Source organism: Zalophus californianus, chromosome 7 (genome assembly GCF_009762305.2).
Source record: "Zalophus californianus isolate mZalCal1 chromosome 7, mZalCal1.pri.v2, whole genome shotgun sequence".
Classification (NCBI taxonomy): Eukaryota; Metazoa; Chordata; class Mammalia; order Carnivora; family Otariidae; genus Zalophus; species Zalophus californianus.
Window position 1 is genome coordinate 143,759,596 of NC_045601.1, and position 23,958 is coordinate 143,783,553.

The window sequence follows — 23,958 nt, forward strand, 5'->3', positions numbered from 1 at the left end:
ATCCCAGCTTCACTTCAAAGAACTGGTTCCCTAACCTTCCTTGTTGCTCTGAATTCAGAACGTTCCAGCCCTGGTCAACCTTCACCTATAATAAAAACACACACAACAGGCCAGGAAAGGCAGGAAAACCAAGAGCTAGGTGAATGTATTAATCATTAACAGGTAATCCCCAACCTGGTACTTGGAATTATCCCTTTGTTGACAAGCCGGAGGTATTTACTCTAAACATTGGCTCACAAAAAGGTGTGCATGCCTTTCTTTTTTTTAAAAAATGGGAAGAGGAATAATGTGGACGTCAGCATATTTTCAGGCAATTTTAAGAAATAATTTGGAACTTATGGAAGTTGGAGAAGAGCTTGGGATATGTGTCGGTGTGCTTCCACCAGGGAGAAAGCAAAGTAAAAGATTCAAGGATGAAGTCAGCAGAAACTGGAAGATTGGTAACAAGGTTCTAGCATACAGATAAATAGATGAGGGATTCTTAACAAATAGAGAAGAATCATTAATTAAAAAAAAAATTGAAGGAAATTCCAAGACCACTAGCCGAAAAGCAAATTACTCATAATATTCAAGGCAACATCAAATTGAAAGTGATTCACACCTTGGACTTCTTGGTGAAAAGTATCGAGTTTCAGGGAAAAGAGAGAACCCTATCACACCTACCTACATACACCTGTCCTACAAAAATTAGTTGGCTGACCAGCCTTCCTTATTGCATTAGATACCAGAAGAGACTCGCAGGAAGTCAATACTGATTGGAAATTTTTGTGAAACAAAACTTTTCCTGGCTAACTTAATATTTTAATGTATTTAGGCTCCATAATGATAGTGTGGCATATTAAGAAAGAAATTCTCTGCTGTTCTGGAATTCAGAGGATTACCCAAGTACTTTCCAAAATACTCTCCATTGGAATATTTTGAGGAGAAGAAGAAGGGGGAAGAGGGAAAGTCAGTGGCCAGAACTAGGTTAAGAAAAAAGTGAGAGGTGCCCAGGACGTGACAATGAAGGGATGCTCACTCTCCTGGGTCAGTTCTGTGCTTGCCCAAGCCTGAGAAAGAATGTCTCCTTAAGTTTTGGGCACCTGGCCTGCCTCACCCTAGGGGGGACCTTGAATTACATCCAAATCACAGTGACAATTGCGATACTTAACAGAATATAATTCTGGTATGGAAAGGACTTAATGCAACCCTAATACATTAACTGCCACAAGTTAGAACACAAATTCAGAGAACAGTAATGAAACCAAGGGGACTGTATTTGGGTGCGATGTCCGGGTGTCTCAGAGACTAGTTTCCTCATGCATATACGGTAGGAGTCAACAGATGTTGTTTTACTCCATGAGTTATTCCCTTAAGAAATAAATGAATTATTTAAATAAATAAATTAATTAAGAAAACAATGAATTTGGGGGCTCAACACAGCAAAATGTAATCTTCCTACAAAGGCGGACTTAGAGGAGAAGTCCTTGGAGGCTTAAGTTCTCTCCATGATTAAATAAAGGTAAATGAAAATAAATGAACTAAGTATTCAAAACAAAATTTATGAGAAGTAAAACTGAAGGAAATAGGAAGTAAGACTGATAAAAGATAAAGCCAACAGATTCTAAAATAAAAAGACCACTATCTTTGGGGTGCCTGGGTGTCTCAGTCAATTAAGTGTCCCACCCTTGATTTTGGCTCAGGTCACGATCTCAGGGTCATGAGATTGAGCTGCATATCAGGCTCCGCACTCAGAGGGAAGTCTGCTTGAGCTTCTCTCTCTCCCTCTCCCTCTGCCCCTCTCCTCCCTAAATAATAAATAAAGAAATCTTAAAAAAAAAAAGACAACTATCTTTAAAATAAATAAATCACTAAGTTGTCTAATGAAGAAGCAGAAAGAAAGCACCCATGCCTCATGTCAGAAACCTAAAGAAGCTCACACCTCAGATACAGAAAAAAATGAATATATTATTAAAAAGATTATTTGATAAAACATTTCAATATCTTGCAAATATGTTTTCAATTATGTATAAAATGAATGATCCTCCAAGATAACATAAATTGTCGAAACTGATGGAAGAATACATAGAACCCCTTCACAAGCCCATAACCATGAAGGAAATTGAGAAAGTTATCCAAAGAGTCTCCTCACAATAGCTTTGCGCCTCCATAGTTTTACAAACAATGCTTTCAAGCCCTCAGATAATAAAAGCAATAATACAATTTCCATTCTATTTTTTTTCCAGATTATTGGGCGCTAAAGAGTTTCTCATTCTTTTCTTGAAATCAGCATAAGCTTCATATCCAGACATGACACGTGTGCATTCAGAGCCAATGTCATAAATCAATAGGACAGCCATGTCCTAAATAAACTATTTAGTGAGTCAAACCTGATGGTGTCAAAAGAATACTCAAGGTACAGTTTGCTCAACATGAAGAAATATATTCATATAATTCATACTATTTAAGTCAAAAGAGAAAAAGCAGCTCATATCATTGTTAGATAGATGTCGATAAACGATTTGAAAAAGTGAATTAATTCGCATGACTTAATGTTAGAAAAAGCTCTTTAGGGAAGGCGGTTGGCTAGAGATGCTTAGGATCAACTCACAGCTGCACCTATTCTGAAGCCCCTGGGAATCATAAATGTAACCCTTCTTCAAACCATTAGGTGGGGAACAGTAACTACAGAGTCCCTGACCCAGAGATGTTGTCTGCCAGGAATCAATCGTAGCAGCTGCTCCAAAACCCTGGACGTACAGGACCATTGCTCTTACCTTCGAGGCCACGGATGCTTCCAAGGACATGCGTGGGAAGCCTGAGCTCATACATGTTGCTGTTTAGGAATCTGGACTGTGATCCAAAAGCTGACAGCGTCGATTGTTCGGCTGCCTTCCCTTCTGCTCTGATGCTGGAGGGTCCCGTGGAGGAGGAGGAGGGGGGCAGCCAGGAAGAACGTGAAAGGGGCTCCTTCCTACCTGCTCCATTGATCAGACCTAAGCCCAAGACAGAAAGAGGCTTTGAGATGAATGAAGCATTGGATTTAAGTAAATGTTTTACTTTTTACCTACATAAATGTACACTTTCCACAGAGTGAAAGCACCATGTGACTAGCACCCAAGTCACAGGAGATGCCAGCGCCCAGAAGCCTCCATTACATTCCTCATCTGGCCACTGCTACCACCTCCACCCGAGGCGAAGCCCTAACTTGATTTTTAAGAGGATAAACTAGTTTTGTCTGTTTTGAAAACCTTTACTTGTGTTTGAAAGAAGATACTGTTCGTCTTTTTTCACTCAATACCGCATCTATGAGATCCATCCTTGCTGAGGTGTCCTCACTCGCCTTGCTTTGTGAATAGACCATTATTGATTTGCTCATTCTTCTCTTGACAGACAATTGGGTCGTTTCCCGTTGGGCTACTCCGAACATTGTTGCCCATCTTGCTCTGAATGTGTAGGGACGTTTCTAAGTGAAATGTCTGTCACTGGAATGCCTACATTTGGCTTTAGGGGATGTTGCCAAGCAGCTTCCAGAGGTTCTAACTGGCACTCCTGCGCAGTGGGCGAGAGTATAAGTTGCTCCACACCCTTGCCAATCTTTGTTTCCAACTTCTCTCACTTTCTCTGTCCATTCTGTTGAAGTGCGTGGTGCTATCTCGCAGTGGTTTCGATTTTCATTTCTCTAATGTCTAGTGAAGTTGACCACCTTTTATATCTTTAGGTCACTTAGAATTTCTCTTTCATGAAGTCTCCGTTCGAGACATTGGCCCATGTTTCTGTTGGGTTGTCTGCTGTTTTTTATTCTTTTTTTCCTGTATTTAATCTGCCCATCCATTTTATGACTCTTCTCTTTTTCTCTTCTTTTCGTTTTCTACAAACTCCCCTTCTTCTCTATATTGTAAATACCCAGAGGACAGAGCCAGAGTGTTCTCATCTTAACATCATCCTCAGAGCCTGGCCATCTGTTTTCTTTGAAACACCCGCTCAGAAATACCTGTTGATGTGCGTTATGAGATTCTTTTCCATCCCTGTGGTTCTGTGGGGCTTTTAAAGATGGCAAGAATTTCTCTTCTAGAACAGTTGTGGCAAAACCAGCGTCAGCTCTGTGTATGAGCTCTCACAGCCTAGAGGATGTGTTTTAAGACGTAGGAACCACAATTAATTCCTGTTGGAGACAGTGGTGACAATCTTAGTCCTGGGAAAATAGGAAGAAGCTCAAACGATCTTTTTCAAGCCCGAAAAAGGAACTTCTATGGTATGTGAAGTCATTCTATGTTTTCTTCCGTCTTGTTATACCATCAGTATTCTTCTCCTTATAAATCCTCATTTCATTTGGATCATCTGTTGCCTCCCTTCAATTTTCATTACATGGTCCAAACTATCTCCTTGTACCTTCTGGAAGTGCCCAGCTTGCCTCCCCTTGAGCTTTCAATTCTGTCTTTTCTTTCTCTGGGTTTCTAGTTAACCACATTCATTTAACTCTCTGCCTGGTCATTTCCTGGTCATTAATTCCCTGGAATCTAGCTAAGGATAAGTAGATATCTGTTTCAGCTGACAGAAATAATCCTCATCTAAATAATTTGAAAATGGTCTATTTTAATTTTAGCATGTAAATTTTAATTGAATTTAGCCACATAAATAAACATCCATGTTTCACACAATGTATACAAATAATAAAAAAGTTAATTCTGTGGATTACAGCCTTAAATTTCTGTTCCATGCTGAGCTCTATAACGCATGACTACGGTTCCTAACAGGTCTTCTCTGTGTCCATAATCACCCCCATGAAGGTACTTATCAGTGATTATTTTCACATAGATTTTTATTCATCCAGTACTTTCCAAAGAGGAAACTTCAAAGGCAACAGGAATTGGCGTTTCCAGTGTGTCCGGCAGCTGTCGACCCTGGCTGCATGCTAGACACCCTGCTGCATGTCTAACAACCTGTGGCACCCGGGCTCTCCCTCAGACCAGTTCATTCAGAGTCTCTGCGGGCAGCCCCATCATCCGTGTGGTTTAGAGACTTCCCAGGAAATCCAACACGCAGCCAGAGTTGAGAACCGCTGAGCCTATGGCCAAGAATATGAAGAATGATGACACATAAAAAACGTTGCAAAAGTTAACGGTCAGCACTGCGTTTCAGTTTGCAATTCAATATCCTCAGAGGCGGGTGAGGGTCTTCTCTTTGGCCCAGTCCTGGATTTCTACTTGTCCAAATGTGATGTAAAAAAACATGCCAAACATGTTGACGGCAGCGGACAGGAAAAAGACATTCCTCCATCCAGACACAGAATCCTGGAAGCAGAAAACACAGAACTATCAGTCTCACGGCTCCTTCCCCACCAGCTCTAGAAATCCTCCATTTTGTGTATTGCAATATTGATCTCAAAGTATAGCAGGAGTGAGCTGCAATAGCCACTTAACATCTTAACTTATCAAAGAAAGTTTTATGAAATTGTTGGAGACAGAATGACTCTAAAATGAACAGTGGGTTCTGGGTCGAGATGGATTTTTCTTTTTTCTTAAAGATTTTATTTATTTATTTGAGAGAGAGAATGAGAAAGAGAGAAAGCATGAGAGGGTCAGAGGGAGAAGCCTGCGATGTGGATTCAATCCCGGGACTCCAGAATCATGGCCTGAGCTGAAGGCAGTTGCTTAACCAACTGAGCCACCCAAGCGCTCAAGATGGATTTTTCTTTAAACCAAAATGAATTAACCTACACTAACGTCTTTCTAGAAATCTGGATCTCAACATTCACAAAAATATCACATTACTCATTTAGAATTATGCCTAAAGTGACATTTTTAAGCTTTTATCCTTGTGTTCTCTCTGTTTAGTTGTTTTTGGTTGTTGACATCAGTGCCAACACCCCTTAGATGGGCGTCTCAATATAACGTGATTCGTATTTAGCTGGAATGACCCTCCTCACCCAGCCCTGGTAAGTCATAGTTCATTTGTGGCATTAGAATCACAGCAGATTCCTAGCGATTTGGTTGAAAATGAACCTGGAGGGCGCCTGGGTGGCTCAGTTGGTTAAGCGACTGCCTTCGGCTCAGGTCATGATCCTGGAGTCCCGGGATCGAGTCCCACATTGGGCTCCCTGCTCGGCGGGGAGTCTGCTTCTCCCTCTGACCCTCTTCCCTCTCGTGCTCTCTATCTCTCATTCTCTCTCAAATAAATAAATAAAATCTTAAAAAAAAAAAAAAAAAGAAAATGAACCTGGAAACTAGATCACATAGAGATGTGTTAAAAATAAACAAAACTTTTTTGTAAGCTGGGGTCCTGGGTGGCTCAGTTGGTTAAGCGTCCAACTCTTGATTTCAGCTCAGGTTGTGATCTCAGGGTTGTGAGATGGAACCCCGTGTTGGGCTCTGGGCTGGGCATTGAGCCTGCATAAGATTCTCTCCCTCTCCCTCTTCCCCGGACCTCCCTCCCCCACCCCGTTCTCTCTCTCTCTCAAAAAAATAAAAAATAAAACTTTTTAATAAGTTGACTCTTGTCATTCTGCCATCCCAGCCTGGCTCTGCTTTTTCTTCTGTCTTCCCAGCCCACACTTCACACGGAGCGAGCCTTGTGGCGCATGCTCACAGCCATGCTCTTGTCGCCATGACCTCACCTCCCTTTATTTAAATTGGCCTTGGGACCCTTTATGCTTCCATATTGTAATTGTTTCTAATTAGAATGAATCTGAACAGACTCTTCATAATCTTTCCCTTCTGCTCCTCTGTATCTCTTACCATTCCTTGACATGTATCATTCACTCTGGTTCTAACCCAGAACCGTTTCATGCTTTTTTTCCTCTAGGAGCTCATTGGTGCTGTTTTTCTCTACCTGAACTGCTCATTTTCATCCACCCAACATCCATTCATTTTTAGAAGTTCAGCTTATATTTTTCTTTCCCTGGGGAATCTGACCTAATAGACTGTCATTTCAAGTCCCCTGTGACTAGGGGGACTGAGTAGACATCCACGCTTGCGGTCTCTGTCAGACCACGCCGTCCTGGAGAGCAGAGGCCCCGCCACGAGTCCCTGGGCCTAGAGCAATACCTGCCACTTGCAGACGTTCAAGAAACTGGCCAACCTGACTGATAAGGAATCCGGTGGCCGTGGAGGAGATGATTCCTGCGATGAGCCCAAATCCCCTTGAGATTCCCATGAGGAAGCTTGCATACCTGTGGGCCGAAGATTTTACAGATGATTTTATGTAGAAAGCTATCTGGGGCTTTTCAGCAACTCAAACTTTAATGCAGTTCAATTCTAATAGCAAAGTCATTTTGCCCAATGCAGTGTTTCGTTTACCTAAAGACATTGGGGTAATGCCTGTTTGCCAACCCTGAAATCACCTCTCTGCCAAGTAAACAACCAGGGGCCACTTCAGTCTCTGGGGAGCCCAAGATCCACCTGCCACCCCCATCCCAAGGCCGCTCAGCAAGACAGGCAGTGTATGCAGGGCCCAGGACCGCAGACTCCAAACAAACTGCCTGGGGCCAAAGCCTGGCTCTGCCTTTGTGTGACCTCAGGCCTGTCACTTCACCTTGGTGTGACTCAGTCCTCTACCCTTTAGAGTGAGGATAACAATCGGACCTACCTCATGCAGTTGTGAGGATTAGATGTGTTGATAATCGCCTATCAAGTAGGATTTGGCTCATGGCAATTGCATACATATGTGGGAGCTGATATTATCAACACTCTGGAAGCTTTTCCAAAACACATGTGTGTGGGCCCTTTCCCAGAGCATACAGTTCCGTCTCTGGTGGGGAGGCCTGGAAAACTTTTCATCTAAATGATTCCTGGCCGAGATTGGGAACTTTTATTCTTAAAATGCCATAATAGGTCATGGCCACGTACTGACGTTTCTAGTTATTTGTCATTATTGTACTACCATTTTGTGCATGTCGTAACATGAAAGAGTTGCAAGAAAAAGGCTGAGGCCTAACACCTCCGAAAGGGCCTGGGTGAGGGGAACAAATGGGGAAAGGTCTTACCTGGGGGCGACATCTAAGGTGTTGATGATGAACCCCGAATCACACAGGTTGCTGGTCCCAGGAATGAGTATCAGCAAAATAATGGTTGTCACATAACTAGAAGCCACGAAGGGCAAGGCCACGGCACATAGCGATGGAAGGAGGAGCCCTGGGCAATGAGACGCAGCATCAGGCCCCCTCTCAGACCAGGTGTGGGAAAAGGGATTAATTAACCAAGCCCAAGCACCTATCCTTACCTAGAGATGAGAAGAGTTTTCGTACAGTGATTAATCTGAGAAGGTTCCTGGACAGAAGGAAATCTGCCAACTGGCCTCCTAGAATCGTACAGCTCGAAGCAGCAATGAAGGGCAGGGAGGACAGAACCCCACTCTGCAGGAAGGAAACATGTACAGTGAGTGCAGATGTGCAGATGGCCCCAATGTTTATCAGTTCCACAGGCAACTGTTAGCCACCCCCGGATATTCTGAGTGGTTTTTAGGAAGTTAAAAGTTCTTCTTTTCCACAGAAGAAGACCACTGCCTCAGGTAAGAGGGCCAGTTACAAGGGATTACACTGGTCTCCAGAGAAAAATGCTATTAATCTCTAAGAGACACTGAAGAATCGGCTGGTGTGGCGGTGTTGTTCAGTGGTTGAGGACTCAGCTCTTGCAGCTGCTGGGCCACTCAGTGGTTGTGCAATCCAAGGCACATCAGCTGACCTCACATGTCCCCAGGTCCATGCCTGGACAATAGGAATCATTACATGCCTTTCTCAAGGTCACTGTGAAGGTTAAATGAGTGGTTATGTGCAAGGCCAGAGTGCAGTAGGCATCGTGGAACTATTTCTCGTTATCGCCATTATTGTTTCCATAGAAGTGCCGGAAGGATACTCACATCTCTGATGTTCACGTGGAGCACAGAGCTGATGTACGTCGGCAGGTATGTTATGATTATGGTGCATAACCAGAAATGGCTGAAAAACCCCGTGAAAATGGCCCAAAGTGGTAGGCATCTGACCATAGCCTTTATGGGGACAGATCGTCTAGGAGAACTGGACTGAAAGGAAATATCTAATCAGCATGGGGTTAGAACAGGCCTGAGGTTGCCTCTCCCATGGGCCCCTACCCTGCCATAGAGGCCTCCGCATGGTCCACAGGTGGAAGGGATGCACTGTACCTGTTGAGCCAGTGAGGCCACGATGTAGTCCTTTTCCCGGACGCTTATGCATGGGTGATGCATGGGGTCATCGTAAATCACCGTGAACCACAGGAGACAGCAGACACAGCCAATGCTACCTGGGAAGCCGGGACCCCATTAATTTTTGGGTAGATTTCTCTGCTGGGGGAAGGGAGTTTCCTCTGATGTGGTCCACATCCCCCTCAAAACACACCTATCAATTCATGGTTATTCCACCATAAGGAACTAAACTTGCCTGCTTCTTTATTTCAATTATTTTATAAATCTCCGTTTTTTAAAAAAGATTTATTTGTTTATTTGAGTGAGAGAGAGAGAAAGAGAGCATGAGCAGGAGGGGCAGAGGGAGAGGGAGAGAGAATCTCAAGTGGACTCCTTGCTAAGCACAGAGCCCAATGTGGGGTTCGATCCCAGGACCCTGAGATCATGACCTGAGCCAAAACCAAGAGTCAGACTCTTAACGGACTGCACCACCCAGGTGCCTCTACAAATCTCCTTTTAAAAGCTCTCCAGATACCAGCTCTCAAATTTAGAGTGCTATTTGTCAATGTCAGAGCACTTTGGAGAGAACATGAGCATGAATGTACCATTGCATAGCTGGTTAATTACTCTTAGGACTCCAGTGGTTTACAGTGTTATCTGTCATTAACAGCAATTTCTTATTACACACATTATTGTCTTATTTTGGAAGATCTGAGTAGTCAGGATTGGAGAACATAGGAGTCATACACACATGAAACGACCTGCCCGAAAATCAGTGTGGCAAAGCAAAATTTCCAGCACATTTGCAAAAGACAGTGTTATTTGTATTCAAACAATATGTTCATTACGAATTTCCAGAAGAAATATTTCTTGACAATACCTGATTAACACGTGTGGACCAAAGATGACCTGGGATTAACATCATTAATGAGAGAGCCATACAAGCCAGAATCATATTGAATGACATCATTTGGTTATAACAATAGAACAGAAATGTGTCTCATTGTTGAGATCTGTCATTTGAAGAAGGCTAAAGACTGCATCTGATGTGATAAGTCCCGGAAGTTTCCCTAGGGAAGGATGCATTTTTTTTTTTTAAGTAGGCTCCACAACCAGCATGGAGCCCAGTGTGGGGCTCAAACTCACGACCATGAGATCAAGACCTGAGCCAAGAACAAGAGTCAGACAATTAACCAACCTGGAAGGGTGCATTTAAATGAGCTTTGCAAGATTTGCCTGGTAGAGCATAGGTCAAGGGCATCTTGGCAGAAATAATAACTACAATAAAATATGAAGACATGTTTAAAGTGTATCCCACCAAACTTTGGTGACCCTGACATTTTAACCACAAGGCAACTAGACCTGGCATTTCAGATGTGGTGGTGGAGATTCTACAGAAGATGCCTGGGGTGGGAGGGGAAGGCTGCATTCCCAGTTCTTCAGACGTCAACACCACACAGAGAGTCGTCTCCTAGATTGGAGGGAGGAAGCTACCAATCTTCAATGTTCTCTCTCACATGGGAATGGGTGACAGGTAATGTGGGCATCCAACCAAACGGCTGGCAAACAGAGGGCTTGTGATTCAGGAGAAAACGACTCACCAAAGATGTAGAAGATAAAAGGCCAGCCCAAGGCCTGTGAGATTAGGCCCCCCACGCAGAGGATGATGAAGGACCCAAACGCTGCCCCTGAAGAGAAGACGGACAAAAAAGGCACGTTATGAAAACAGCAAAGGGCTGAGACTGAGTGGCCTCCCTGGACATTGTCCCAACAGAGAGGAGGCAGACGTAGAATTACGGAGTGAGGAGAGCCTTTCTTCCTGTTCACAGATCTCCCCTAGTAACATCATGTGAAGTACTTAGAATTGATAAATAAGAATGGTATGCCTCCTGACATTTCAAGAGCTCCTTAACACCAGTGAGCCCAGTACAAATCCCTTAGTTTGTCATAGAAACTCTCTGCAATCATAGCCCACCAGTATTTCCTTAGAATCAGAGTTGCATTCTGGCAGGGTGCAATATGAGGTTGAGGACAAGAAAGAAAAGTCTTACGCAGATTAATAAGATACAGTCTCTGACCTCAAGGAGCCTTCAGTCCAGCTGGAGAGAAAAGCATGAGCAAAATTCACGATTACAAATATAATATAGTGTAGACTTTGGAGTGGGAGCATATTTAACAGAGATCCACAATAAGAAATGCATTTTACATGGTGACACTATACATACACAAAGACATACACATGCATAAAACTCAAACAAAAGTTTCATGAATCAATACGTAGACTCACCATGTGTAATGCACTCCAACATTTTCTATTCTATTCTATTTTGTTTTTAAATACTGGTTTTGACCCACTACATTAATTTTATGACCCCTGTATGGGTCCCAATCTGCACTTTGGGGGAACAAAAGGTTGTAGAATACAACTACAGTAATCGACTACAGTATGCTCTGGTTGTGTACAAGCGGCGAGTGTTGAAGCTGACAATGAGGCTTACAACTTGTTTACATGAGCTAAGCAGTGAAATGGACGGATCTTGGGTAAAAGAAGCTAGGAGTAGAGAACCTTCCAGGAAAATGGGCAAGGAGAGTAGAGCCAGAAAGAAGTTAAGTACAGATTGTAGGTGGTGTGATGTGAGCCTTGCTTACAGAGGGATGCTGAGTGGAAAAGCAGATTGGGACCATATAGCAGCCGATCTTTGTATCCGTGCAATAAGGAGATCGTTTTTATCTGCAGTCATGGAGGAAAGCACTGAAGTCCAAGCAAGTGAGCAAAGATGCCTCATCTGTGCTTTGAGGAGATAACTTGGCTTTGATGGGAAGAGAAGTCTGCAGGGAACAAAGCTGGAGAGAGAGGACTAGCAGAGAGTGATGTGGTTTTGGAATACAGGTGAGGTTCGGTGGGGTGAGGTCTGGAGCCGACGACCAACAAAGAATTCTTGAGATGCCTTTGGGGCAAAATGGTGTTTTATTAAAGCGCAGGGACAGGACCCGTGGGCAGAAAGAGCGGCTGCCCCGGGGTTGTGAGCTGTGGCTGATTACATACTGTGGGCTTGGGGGAGGTAAGGAAAAGGGAGGTTTCAAAAGGATTTTCAGACGCTAAAGAGGACCTACAAAGATACTGGAGGCCTTGCCATTGTCGTTAAGGTTGTTTTTCCTCCTCTAGCAAGGCATTAACATTGAGATAGTTGGGGGCTTCCTGGAAGAATATCACACGTATCCCACCCAGGAGTGGGAGTTGCGGGCTGTCAGCTTGTGCTTTGTCCTCCGCTAGCCTTCTGCTCCCTCATCAAGAGCATTTAAAGATAGAGAAGACAGGACAACTGCAATGGAAGGAGCCAGAATGCAGGAGGGTTGCTTTGGAGTGAAAAGCATCTGTAGGATGCAGCTGTACATTGGAGCTGGGAGTGAGAGGCTTGAGGGAACCTCACTTCTAATCTGCAAGTATACACTTTCAGGGCTACCAGTTAGGGCAAATGGCAGTGATCAAATCATTTAAGTCCTTGGTGTGATCTGCTCACATGCCCTGGAGAGGCAGATGGCCGGGCGACTGAGAGTGCGCTCTGGGGCCAAACTGCCTAGGCTCAGATCTCAGCTCTGTCACAGGCTGGCTATTGGTATTTGAGCAATTTACTTGATTTCTGCGTATGTTAATTCCCTCCTTTATAAAATGAGAGTTTAAAAATTGTTAATTATCAGAGAGTTGCTGTGAAGATTAGCTCAGAATAGCAAAGAGCTCAGAAATCACGGGGGCTCTTTAAACTCAACTTTCCAGCCTGATTTCTCTCCTTACCACTGTGAAATCTTAATTCTCGTGTGTATATCTTTGCTAAAATAGTGTTTATACACCATGGGTAAGTATTATATAAGCTTACTTGATCTTTTTTTTTTAAAGACTTTATTTATTTGAGAGAGAGAGAGTGCAAGCGTGAGGGGGAGAGGGGCAGAGAGAAAGGGAGAAGCAGACTCCCCACTGAGCAGAGAGCCCTTCAGGGGACTCCATCCCAGGACCCTAAGATCATGACCTGAGCTGAAGGCAGACGCTTAACCGTCTCAGCCACCCAGGTGCCCCTAAGTTTACTTGATCTTTTTGCATTTATGCCCATTTAAGTTACAGACATTTTCTGACAATGCTTTGCTGACTACCCTAGCTCACAGTGGCCTCTTGCTTCGGAGCCTTAGTGGCTTTACGGCACTGACGTATCTTTCTTTCTCTCACAGATGTTATGTGACTGTCTCACATTGTCACATTTCTGGGTAGCACCTTCTCCCTCTCCCCCCCAAAACATCCCATGCAGAGAAGGGAAGATGCGTCGTCGGGGGCGAAGCCGATTACAAAGCTGTCACCCATATGCACATCCTTACCTGAGCCCGCGATGCTGGTGAGCTTGCTCCGTTCAAGTGGGGGAGCCCACTTGGCCCAAATTGTAAACTGACCTGTCCATGCCATTCCCTGAAAGGAAAATCATTAAGACCTTTGATCTCCAGTAGAATTAGGGCACCTGTATCCCACTCAGAATGAGAAAGTAGCTGGATACCTGGGCCATGCCCTGGATTGTCCGAATCACAATAACCAAAATCACTCCGAAGTCAGCAGCCAACGGCATAAAGAGGGTGAGAAGAGAGGAGATCAGCAGACCAGCACCAAGCATCTGCTTTGCTCCAAATATCCCTGCTAAATATCCACTTGGGATCAGAGTCACTATTATCCCATAGCTGATGGAGCTAAAGATGATACCCTGAGTCTCTGGGCTCCATTCATATACAGAGGCCTGGTGGGGGGTGGAGGGGAAGAAAGAAAATTATTTGCTAAGAAGTTCTGTTATGAAAGTCTACTTTAAAACCAGTGCTGCTTAGGGTGGGTGGGATTCTAGTATAAAAATCCACTTTTCTGGGTTTTGTTTTTTGTTTTTTGTTTTTGTTTTTTTAAAAGATCTTATTTATTTTCTATAAATTTTTTTTACTTAAGTTCAACTTAATTAACAAATTGTGTGTTGTTAGTTTCAGAGATAATTTAGTGATTCATCGGTTGTATTTTTTACAGAACAGATATCCCACCTCTTCCAAACAAACAACCAATTGTACCCCTAATCTGCTCCTTTCAGAGGGGGAGTAAAAACAAAAGAAATGAAGAAGGAAAGAGATAAAGAAATGAATACAAGATAGGAAGATATTAAATGAAAAAAGGCCATTGAGAGATATTTCATCTGGGAAAGAGCTTCCTTTAACTATTTGCTTCTGAGAAAAGTTAGGGGACATGTTGACTCTCATTTCAAAAATTAAAAAAACACAACTTTACTGACCTCTCATCAAAATTAGTCCTTAAAATCAAGTTTAGGAATTATGGTCTGCCTTGGCAGAGATGACTTCCTAAAACACATATTGCATATTAATAAGATCACATTCTTCTCATGATGTAAGCCAATAAATAGTTTTTGGTAACCCACTAGATATGTGGCATCATGCTATAAATTGAAGTAAAGAAGCAAAAATACATATATATATATATAATATGAATTATTTTTATCCATTTATAATAATTATAAATAATGCAAGATATATGATTCAGGTGAGAATTCAAGTTTGAGGATAAACATCAGTAAAATAGGGACTTTGAGAAAAGTGAAGAACAATTTGCAAAGATCCCAGGAAGGAAGCAATACTTGAACCATCCTTTGAAGAATGACGATGATTTGCACAAAGAGAAATAGGAAAATTCATTTTTATTGAAGAGCAAAAGTGAACTTATAGCATTTGAAATGATACCAGATGAAGAGAAACTAACCAGGGCTCTGATTTACTCAGAGCCTGGGCCACTGATAGCAAATCTGAGTGTGCTGAGAGGTGGGGCCAGATTTTGGAGGAGCAAGCACATCAAGAGAGAAGTTTGGCAACTTGAAGGCATCCTGGAATCTTGAGCATGAGAATGTGAATGTGTAGGATGAATAATGGAGAAAAGACTGGAGGCAGAGAGGTTATTATAAATAAGCTGGGCCCAAGATAATAAAATCATGAAATAGGGCGACAAGGGCGACATTAGGAATGTACAGTAAATGATAGTTTAAAGAAAAATTTAAAGATAAGGTGTAATCATGATTCTCATACAATATTGTGATAAAGATTTTATTTAACTCATTGATTAATAAGGGAATTGGTAAGATATTACAACTGGTCCAAAGAGAATTCAAAGACCCATAAGTAGGAAGTAATATTGAATTAGATTTTAAATATATGGCAAAATTGGCTTATTCAACTGAGTGGCAAGTGAGGAGAGTATCAGTTGGTTTTCCACAGGACAAAATTCATTTGCAGAGCTATGGGCAAAAATCCCGTGCATTACTATTTGTTATATAGAACTTACAGAGTCGCAGAATGGCCCCAAGACAGGAAAGGTACAGAGATCTACATAGAATCTGGCAGAAGGATGTGCTCTGTGCCAAGTTTTTCATGGAAGACACCTAGTATTCTGTTTCTTTGTGGAAGTTTTCACAATTTTTTCTGTAGTCCCCCCCACCTTATAATCATAACAATCTCAATGAAGGATTATTTTTATCACAGAGGTAAGAAATATCTCAAAAACAGAATTCCAGTCTTTTTTCAGTTGGTCATTGAAAATTCATGCTGCTATGCTTCACAGAATCAAGATCCTTCCTTTCAAACTGGGTTTTCCCTCTCAACAAAGAGCATAGTTCTCCATGATACTTACCCCTGTATTAAATTCCTTCATGGATCTGCTGGGGTTGTTGAGGGTGTCTGCAAGAGGTCCTTCTGTGGAGGCATTGGGCAGACCATGCTGCTGAGTGCTGTTCACCATGGCAATGATTGCAATGCTCAGACTCACACGCTGGGTTATCATGGTGAAGTTTGAGAAGTGCATGATGAGAGCCAGTCCATAGCGTAAGGAACAGAACTCTGGACCTAGAGGACAATATGGAAGTACACAATGAACATCCTGACTGAGGCCACCACCTTTCCACGTATCCCATGGCTAAATCTGAAAAAAACATCAGAGACCTCACTCAGCCCCACTGCTTTTTTTTTTTCACTGAAATAACCACGGCTACATACAATGTTCCTTTGCCATATTCTTTCGTTGGCTAGAAGAGAATCAATCTGGGATCTTACAGTCAAGTAAAGCAAATATGGCCATTTTTTCCAGAGGTATGGGAAGCAGATGGTAACTATAGGAAAACCTAAGTGAAGGCATTTAGGTCACACTGTCCCAAAATAAATTGAATGAGGGAGGTGGTGGCAGAGCCAGTAACAAAACCCAAGTCACCCAGCTGCAAGTCAGAAGTCCTGTCTGTTCTGCATATTCATTCACCATAAAGCTTGGAAGTTTATACTTAGAGAACTGTTGTTGAAGGAAGCTAACCAAACCTCCAAGGATTCTATTTGAAATATTTGAGAGAGAGTGTGTGTAAATGAGCACCTCCACTAATTCTTTGGTCTGATGTTCACTTGGAAACATTTTTGTTGTGTGTCTGTAGACCTGACTGCATATGCATTCAGCTTTTAAAAAACTAATGTGGAGAACCATTTTTACTGAGTTTGTAGGTGATATAGTGCTGGACGAGAATTTCATATGTTACAAGAACAACACATCTTCTTTAAAGATTTATTTATTTATTTATTTATATTTGAGAGAGAAAGGGCAGAGGGAGAAGGAGAGAGAATCCTCGAGCAGACTCCCTGCTGAGCATGGAGCCCGACATGGGGCTCGATCTCAGGACCTTGAGCTGAAATCAAGAATCAGCCACTTAACCAACTGAGCCAGTCAGGTGTCTCCAAGAAGAACACGTTTTTTGAAAAGTCCCCACAAAGTGGAACAAGGGACCGATATTGCAAGGGTTCCCAAGTGAATGATGGATTCGATTTTTTTTCTGTGAATTTGGAGAACTAGAACTAAAGAGAAATAAAGAGAGGACCTGTGAACAAGCAGATAAAAATATAATGAAAGAGATCATTTTTAATGGCCAAATAGGCTCTGTAATAGGATTATTTGCCTGCAAAAGAGTTATTCCCATGCTACTGGAGGATTCCAAGCTCTGGGAAATAGCCAGCCACTTGGCAATAACACTATAAAAGAATTCATACATATGTTGTTTAAAATGACTTTTTCAAGACTTATTCCATTCCTTATGTCCAGTATTTATTGGTCATTTGGCTTGATTTCTAATAAGTAACTCAGTCGGGCTCCCTAAAGAAAAAAACAACAGGTAGCAGGATGAGGGGCTGGAGTTAGTACAATGTTCTGTTGAGTCTTTGAGTCTTTATAATGGGTGATAAGATTAAAAAAAAATTAGGAGGAGAAAGCAAGGAAAACAACAATGCTGGAGATGAGTGCCCACTCTTCCATAAAGTGCCTGCAAACCAGAGGGGAGGGTTTACCTTTCTTGGTGGAAGACTTCTTGTCCATTTGGCTTCTTTGGGAAATAGCGGCACAGTCTGTGAACTTTCCCTCTGCCCCGAATCTCTTTCACCACGACTGGGTTTTATCTATGGGATGGACAACAGTCCAAAACAAGACACACAAATAACTTTTCATGTGAATGTGGCCTTCTCTCAGCATCAAAGTTTTGATCCGACACAGCTATGCGATTTACATTTTGCAGTACACTCTTGTTAAGCTAACGGAGGACTCGGTTTTTATAAGAAAATCAGGCTGTGTGACTTAGAACTGGTTGTTTAAATGCTGCAACTATCCCTTCCTTCATCTGTTCAGTAAGAATCAGCTGCTTTCTGAGTGCCGCCCCAAGAATTTCATGAGAAACTTGCAAACCACAGAGAACTGCGCAAAGGCGAGGAGTACCGTGGCTGGAGGTGGACCAGAGGACAGGAACGTTAAATAAGCTCAGGAGCTGGCAAGAAAGTTCCAGAATACCCTTGCTTTCCTTATGACTGTGCTTCTGTTCCTTCTGCACAACCAGAACAATGCTGCACTGGGTCTTCTCTGAACAAGAAGGATGACATTGCATAACACTTAGGTACACTACATTTGAGGCTCAGAAATGTTTATTGCTGTCTTTGTTACACACAAATTGGACACTTTATTGGACTGAAAAGTTCTTCAGACCATCTGTAAAATCACACTGAGTGGGGCTTTCTACTACAATTACAAATAAACCCGTTCTTTTGACAGGAAAAGAGAATTCATGATCCCCAAGTGGACATGTTTAATTCGATATTTGTATACTGGCCGAACTCTCTTTGCGGATACGTACACTTCTTTTAGGAACAATCCTTATCCTCAGAATACTGTCAGTTTTGCAGCTGTCCCTAAGCTGAAGCCTCCGTGACTTTATAAATACATGTATCATGCTTATATTTCATCACCCAGAACTTTGCCTTCTTTCTGCACATCAATTTAACAAGAATTATCTGCACCCTTAGGGACATTCATATTCCATGACTTTAGGATAGAGGCTCATAAGGAATGATAAGATAAAAAGTTTTGTCCAAAAAATTCTTTGCAGGATTAGTTATTACAGCATAATATTGGAGACAAATTAACCTAACCAAAAGGTTTTTAGTGAGTCAACTTTAATAGATTCTTATGATGGACTTTCTTAAAATAATGTCCCCAAGATGTTGACGAATGTGAGGGAAATGTGGGTACCCTGGAGTACAAAGCAGTGGCCATGCCGGTGTTGATTCCTGCACGTGCGCAGAAAAAGAAAAAGATTCACACAAGTACCAGCCGGGGCTAATTCTGGGTTATAGAACACGGCGCTCACGTTATTCTTTACAATTTTCCAGATCCACCTAGTGATTTTTTTTTTTTTTTTTTTTTACAAATCACAGATACTCATTTTATACCCGAAGGAAGCTAATTGAAAGAACGGTAATTAGGCTTCATTAGCATAGACTGGATAGCCTTCTGCTTGCCAAAGTTTCTAGAATTCTAAGAATAAGATCTCCCCCTCGAAGTTTTGAAATTTTCTCATTTGTTTACCCTGACCTAAATAGATGCCCAGTGCCTAGACCAGACAAGGTCAGCACCAGGAAACATGTTGGCTTTTGTCCCGCTGTGGAAGGCTTTCGAGTCTTGCTAACATCTGGATGGTCTCAGAAGCCCAGTTCAGTGCTTTTCACTCAGATCCTAGCTGAAGCACAATGCAAAGGACACCTCGTTTACCTGGAGTTTGGACCACTTTCTAGCTGATTTCCCTTGTTAGGTAAATTCCCAATCCCTGCGCCTGAAGGGAACTTCCTTGCTGTATATGTGACTAGTGATATCCATACTCCACTGAAAGCTTTCCCACCAACCTCACCAATCAGTCTGAACTCTAGAGCTGAAAGACACTCCAGAGATCCTCTGGCCCAACTGTTCATTTTGCTGGTAAGAAAATCGGTGTGCAGGACGTCTGAGAGGTTGACTCCCAGTCACACCGTTTACAGAGCCAGCACCAGCTCTCCCAATGGCCAGACTGTTGCTTATCCTATCTGCAAATACAATTCCCCTTTATGTTCCTATTTTAAGCTCAGCTTAGAACCCAATAGGGTAGCTTCATTTTGAGGTATTCTACAGAAGAATTCATATGGCTTTAAATGGTTTTAGACATTTATTCCAGAAGGAAATTTGATGATGAAAATACTTTCAAGTGGAGCTTTGAATATTGAAGAGAAGAAAAATGACTAGTTTTTCTTGCTTTTTGTTTGTTTGTTTGCTTGCTAGTGGAATTATATCACAAACCTGTCACTTCAGCTGTCTTCCTTCCACTTGTTGCCATCCCTACCTTAGTCTTCATGATTTCACATACTGTTTTGAATTTTGTCTCAATAGTTGATTTCACTTGTTAATTTCCTATTTCCTCTGCATGGGACAAAGAGAGAAATTGGGCAGACATCCCAAACTACTCTACACTAGGGTCTCTCAGTAATGTAATAATGAAAACTACTTTCCCAAAATAATCACAGAAGCATATGAAATGCTGGGGTCTGAGCCTTGTCATGACTGGAATGCACTCAGAGACAGTGGGTTGAGTCAGTCCAGTTGTAAACACGTTAAGGACCTTCCCATTCAGCAGTGACACTTCTAAAAACTAGTGAGTCCTAGCACAAAAGCTGTAAGTGTATATAGAAAAATTGAATAGACAGTAAATGAAAGTTCTTCCTTTTAAAAATAATTTGATGATACAGTATAGAGTTGTAGTTGATATAAAATTAATAATGTCGACAATATGGTTTATGCAGAAACAAAAGAGCAGGCTTTTTTCCTATTTGTCTCAGTCTGGAATGCACTATTTTGTTAGAGTAGTCTTTTTATTGCTCTTAAATTTCCCCTAATCCTCAGTCTGTCTTGCATCATCTCTGTTAGTCGAGTCCCCCAGTTTACTCAGAGTAAATGTTACATGTGGTTGAAGAGTATGAACCTGTAGTTCAAAGGGTATCCAGGGACCAAGCTCTTCTGTGCCATTTACAATCTGGGTAAACCAGTGCATTTTTCATAAGCTACCAGAGCTTTAATTGAACAGGAAATAGAAAAAAAAAAGAGGTAATATAGGGATGATATTACTTCACGGGACAGTTGTGAGTGGGGAAAAACAAGGTACGAGGCATGCCTTCTAAAAGTAAAGTATGCATTGTAAACTGTTACTAATAATCAACACTCACAAGATTGGCACTCGGGCCCTCTCAGGTTAATAAGTACAGATTTAGAGCAAATAAAATACATTTCTCTGGAAGTGCTTTTGATTGATTGTTAAACTGGTTTTAAACATGTCCTTTTAAAAGAAGTTTCTTCTGAACTAGAATCCACGAGATGGGGGAAGAAGGGATGCATCTTGCTACAGACATCAGAGAACATGCGAAGAAGCAATGTTTTCCGTGTTAGTAAAACTTAGGCCCCTTTTTATCACCTGCCTACCTTTCTGAAAGATTGGTAGTGCTGAAAAAAAACTCGTTATTCCAATAGGTCCTTTACGTCATGCTGTCAATTCACTTACGTATTAAACATGAAAAAAGAAAGAAAAGTGTATCAAGCACCAATAGTGGGTGATGCTAGAAAGCAGAGTAAGGCCCAGATCAAGGGCACTTGGGTCACTGCCTTGGGGGACTCACAGCTCAGCTCACCAGGAGATCCACAGGAGCGCCTGTGCTCCTTTCTTCCAAGTGACAACCTCAGGCTTGTCTTTCAGGTCAGTACGAGCCCAACTGTGCTTTGGACCAGGGACCTTCTCTGGCAGATTGGGAGAAGGTACCTTCCCTGAGTTTGCACCTAGGGCTTCCTGCCATAGCACCAAAATTATCATCTCCCTGGGCACCTTTCCTGAGCTGTCTGATGAGGGCAACTAACTAGGTGAGCTCGACAAGCATACAAGTGTTCTTGCCTTTAATCTTATTCACAACTTCATATTCTCCTTTTCTTGAGAGACAATCTCAAATATACATAGAAATCTGAAAAGACTCATTTGCCACAATCCCCAAGCCCAAACCTGGTTAGTTCTGATCCAGTATTTTAACCCACAGTGAAACCCATCCAACTCATCGAGGTGTCACAGCTAATACGGAATCCTCAGAGAATTGCCCAGTGTCCATTGGCCCTGGTGGCCTCTCAAGCCTTGTTCAATTGAATCGATTGAGTCGATTGCATGCTTTAGAAAGTCTCTTCTTCATTCTGGAAACAGAAACCATTCCCAGGTGGGAATCCTTAGGCTGCTGTTAACGGTTTTCCTCTGACTTCCCTCAAACTGTTCCCTCCCTTTAATGGATCTTTGATTGATTAGTAATTATCCTCTGACCCAAAAAGAAGAAAAGCACTTACCTTCACCATTAAACCAGTATTTTAAGCCCTAGACTATAAGGCTCCCTGAAGAAGTTTCTATCCTTTCCTCCCTTTCAAATAATTCCACAGAGTTTCACAAGGATAAGTAATGAGCCACGTGGCAGTCAGACAGCATCAGGTCTGGCCCTACATCCTCAGAGCAGAACACCTGAGTCTGACTCTGCTGCTTAATTTTTAACTTCATTTTCAAGTTCTCACTGATAAAATGAGTATCTCAAAAGGTGACATCATGTTTTTCTGCTTTGAACTGTGCATACAACCAAAAAAGTCAACAAGCATTTTTCCTGAAAGGAAAGTGGCATGGTTTGGATGAAAGAACAAGGCTCCTGGGATTGGAGAGATGAGGTGAACCCCACCTTCACTTCCTAGTGTTTTCTGTGGCCTTGGACAAGTCACTTAACCTCTGTGAATTTCATTGGTAAAGCAAGGGTTATAACACCCAACTCATGGGGTTATTATGCAAATTAAATGAAATACTTATGCTAACTGGTAGTCAGTCTTCAATAAATGAGATGTTTCCACTAAGGGATTCTGCTAAGTCATCTAGACTTTCCTTAAGCTTTTGGTGCCCACATTCTAACAAACTTTGGCTAATCCGATATCTTTTCATGAAGCTACCGTGTGTTGGGGAACGTCATCAAAAACATGTGGCCACCAACTGACCCATGAGCTAGGCTTGGGCACTCAGAGGTTCCTCAGCCTCTCCTCTGTCCCGGGAATGTGGGTCCCACCTGCCTTTCCTGTTCCCAGAGGCTGCTCCAAGGACATAACCTTGAGATGGTGCTGTGGTGTTGAGAACACCGGTAGGATATGTGACTGAGCACAGTTAGGGCCTCTTTATAAATTTCTGAGATTTGGAGGGTGGGTGCAGAGACCCATTGCTGTCACCCATGATAAGGGTCATGCCCTCTGCTATTATTAAAATGGCCACCTGCAGACCTGGAGTGGCTGCCTCTGTCTTCAGTCTCTCTCTGTCCTTGGAGTACGGGGGCCAGCTTCTGATTACACTCAAGTTGCTTCCAAGAGGGTGGCAAAACAACACCCTGTACCCTTCCTTCCTGTTTCTTATCTGAGCCTTTCATACTCCAATCTCTACTTGACTCCTGATTCTTGGATTATGTCTTATTTATGAAATTTATTTTTTGGTCTGTGGTTGCTACTGGATATTTCCAGCTTGATTCTTAACCCTTGTAAAATGAGGTGGGGGCCCGCCCTCTCTCACTTTATTAGCGTGGAACTGCCTTCAAGGAGTTTCCCTGTGGGGTGGGTCTCACCATACTCCCACAAAGAGCCTACTGGAGCCAACACCTCAGTTTAGCTACTTTGTTTCTTTATATTAGCTTCCTGTCATTGCTGTAATAAATTAACACAAACTTAGTGACTTAAAACAACACATATTTACTCTTGCAGTTCTGGGGGTCAAAAGTCCAAAATGGGTTTCACTGGGCCAAAAATCAAGGGGTCTACAGGGCCGCACTCTCCCTGGAGGCTCTAGGGGAGAATCCATTTCCTTACCTCTTCCAGCTTTTAGAGGTCACCAGCTTTCCTTGGCTCACAGCCCCTTCCTACATCTTTAAAGGCAGCAGTAAAACATCTTTAAATCTTTCTCTCTAACTCTGACCCTCCTGCCTCCCTCTTTATAAGGACCCTTGAAATTATATTGGGCTCACTTGGAAAATCCAGGAGAGTCTTCCCATCTCGAACTCCCTAACGTAATCACACATGGAATGTGCCCTTTGCCACACAAACTAACGTATTCACAGGCTCCAGGGACCAGGATGTAGAAGTCTTTGAGTGGCATTACTCAACCCACTTTTAAGTCACGGAGGAGTAGCAGGGAGAATTGAAATGACACTTCCTTCCTTCCTTTAATGAAAATTCTGGTTATTGACTTATTGTAAAGTCATCGAGTACCTGATCAGCCAACGAGAATGGTTAAAAAGAAGACATATGAGGATTTTTTTTTTTTTTTGCCCAGTCTGCCCCAAAGACAGTGTGACATTTTCTAATTTGCTTGAAGGCACAGCATGACTTGGCAGTAGTCCTGGTAGGAA

The 23,958-nt window shown here is 42.4% G+C and overlaps 1 protein-coding gene across 2 annotated transcripts; it reads right to left on the bottom strand.

Moving 5' to 3' along the window:
• Nucleotides 1-4,573: 4,573 nt before the first annotated feature.
• Nucleotides 4,574-22,023, bottom strand: SLC17A2 (solute carrier family 17 member 2). 2 transcript variants are annotated; one of them, XM_027602186.1, is made up of 12 exons: nt 21,884-22,023; nt 17,509-17,616; nt 15,824-16,035; nt 13,656-13,889; nt 13,483-13,570; nt 10,719-10,805; nt 9,118-9,236; nt 8,836-8,997; nt 8,200-8,332; nt 7,964-8,111; nt 7,060-7,150; nt 4,574-5,273 (listed from the first exon to the last, which is right to left on the bottom strand). In XM_027602186.1, exons 2-12 carry the CDS (start codon nt 17,534-17,536, stop codon nt 5,139-5,141), a joined length of 1,437 nt encoding a protein of 478 aa, XP_027457987.1. In that variant the 5' UTR covers nt 17,537-17,616; nt 21,884-22,023; the 3' UTR covers nt 4,574-5,138. The 2 variants fall into 2 exon arrangements, with proteins under 2 accessions (XP_027457987.1, XP_027457988.1); XM_027602187.1 differs by lacking the exon at nt 8,836-8,997.
• Nucleotides 22,024-23,958: the final 1,935 nt, after the last annotated feature.

What these genes read in the sequence shown, in the direction of transcription:
- SLC17A2 (XM_027602186.1), bottom strand. Translation starts at nt 17,536, where the DNA reads ATGGACAAGAAGTCTTCCACCAAGAAAG. An exon ending in GAAGTCTTCCACCAAGAAAG is followed by an intron (nt 16,036 to 17,508) that starts GTAAACCCTCCC and finishes ATTGTCCTCTAG; the next exon opens with GTCCAGAGTTCTGTTCCTTA. An exon ending in CCGGATTCCTTATCAGTCAG is followed by an intron (nt 5,274 to 7,059) that starts GTTGGCCAGTTT and finishes TTCTGCTTCCAG; the next exon opens with GATTCTGTGTCTGGATGGAG.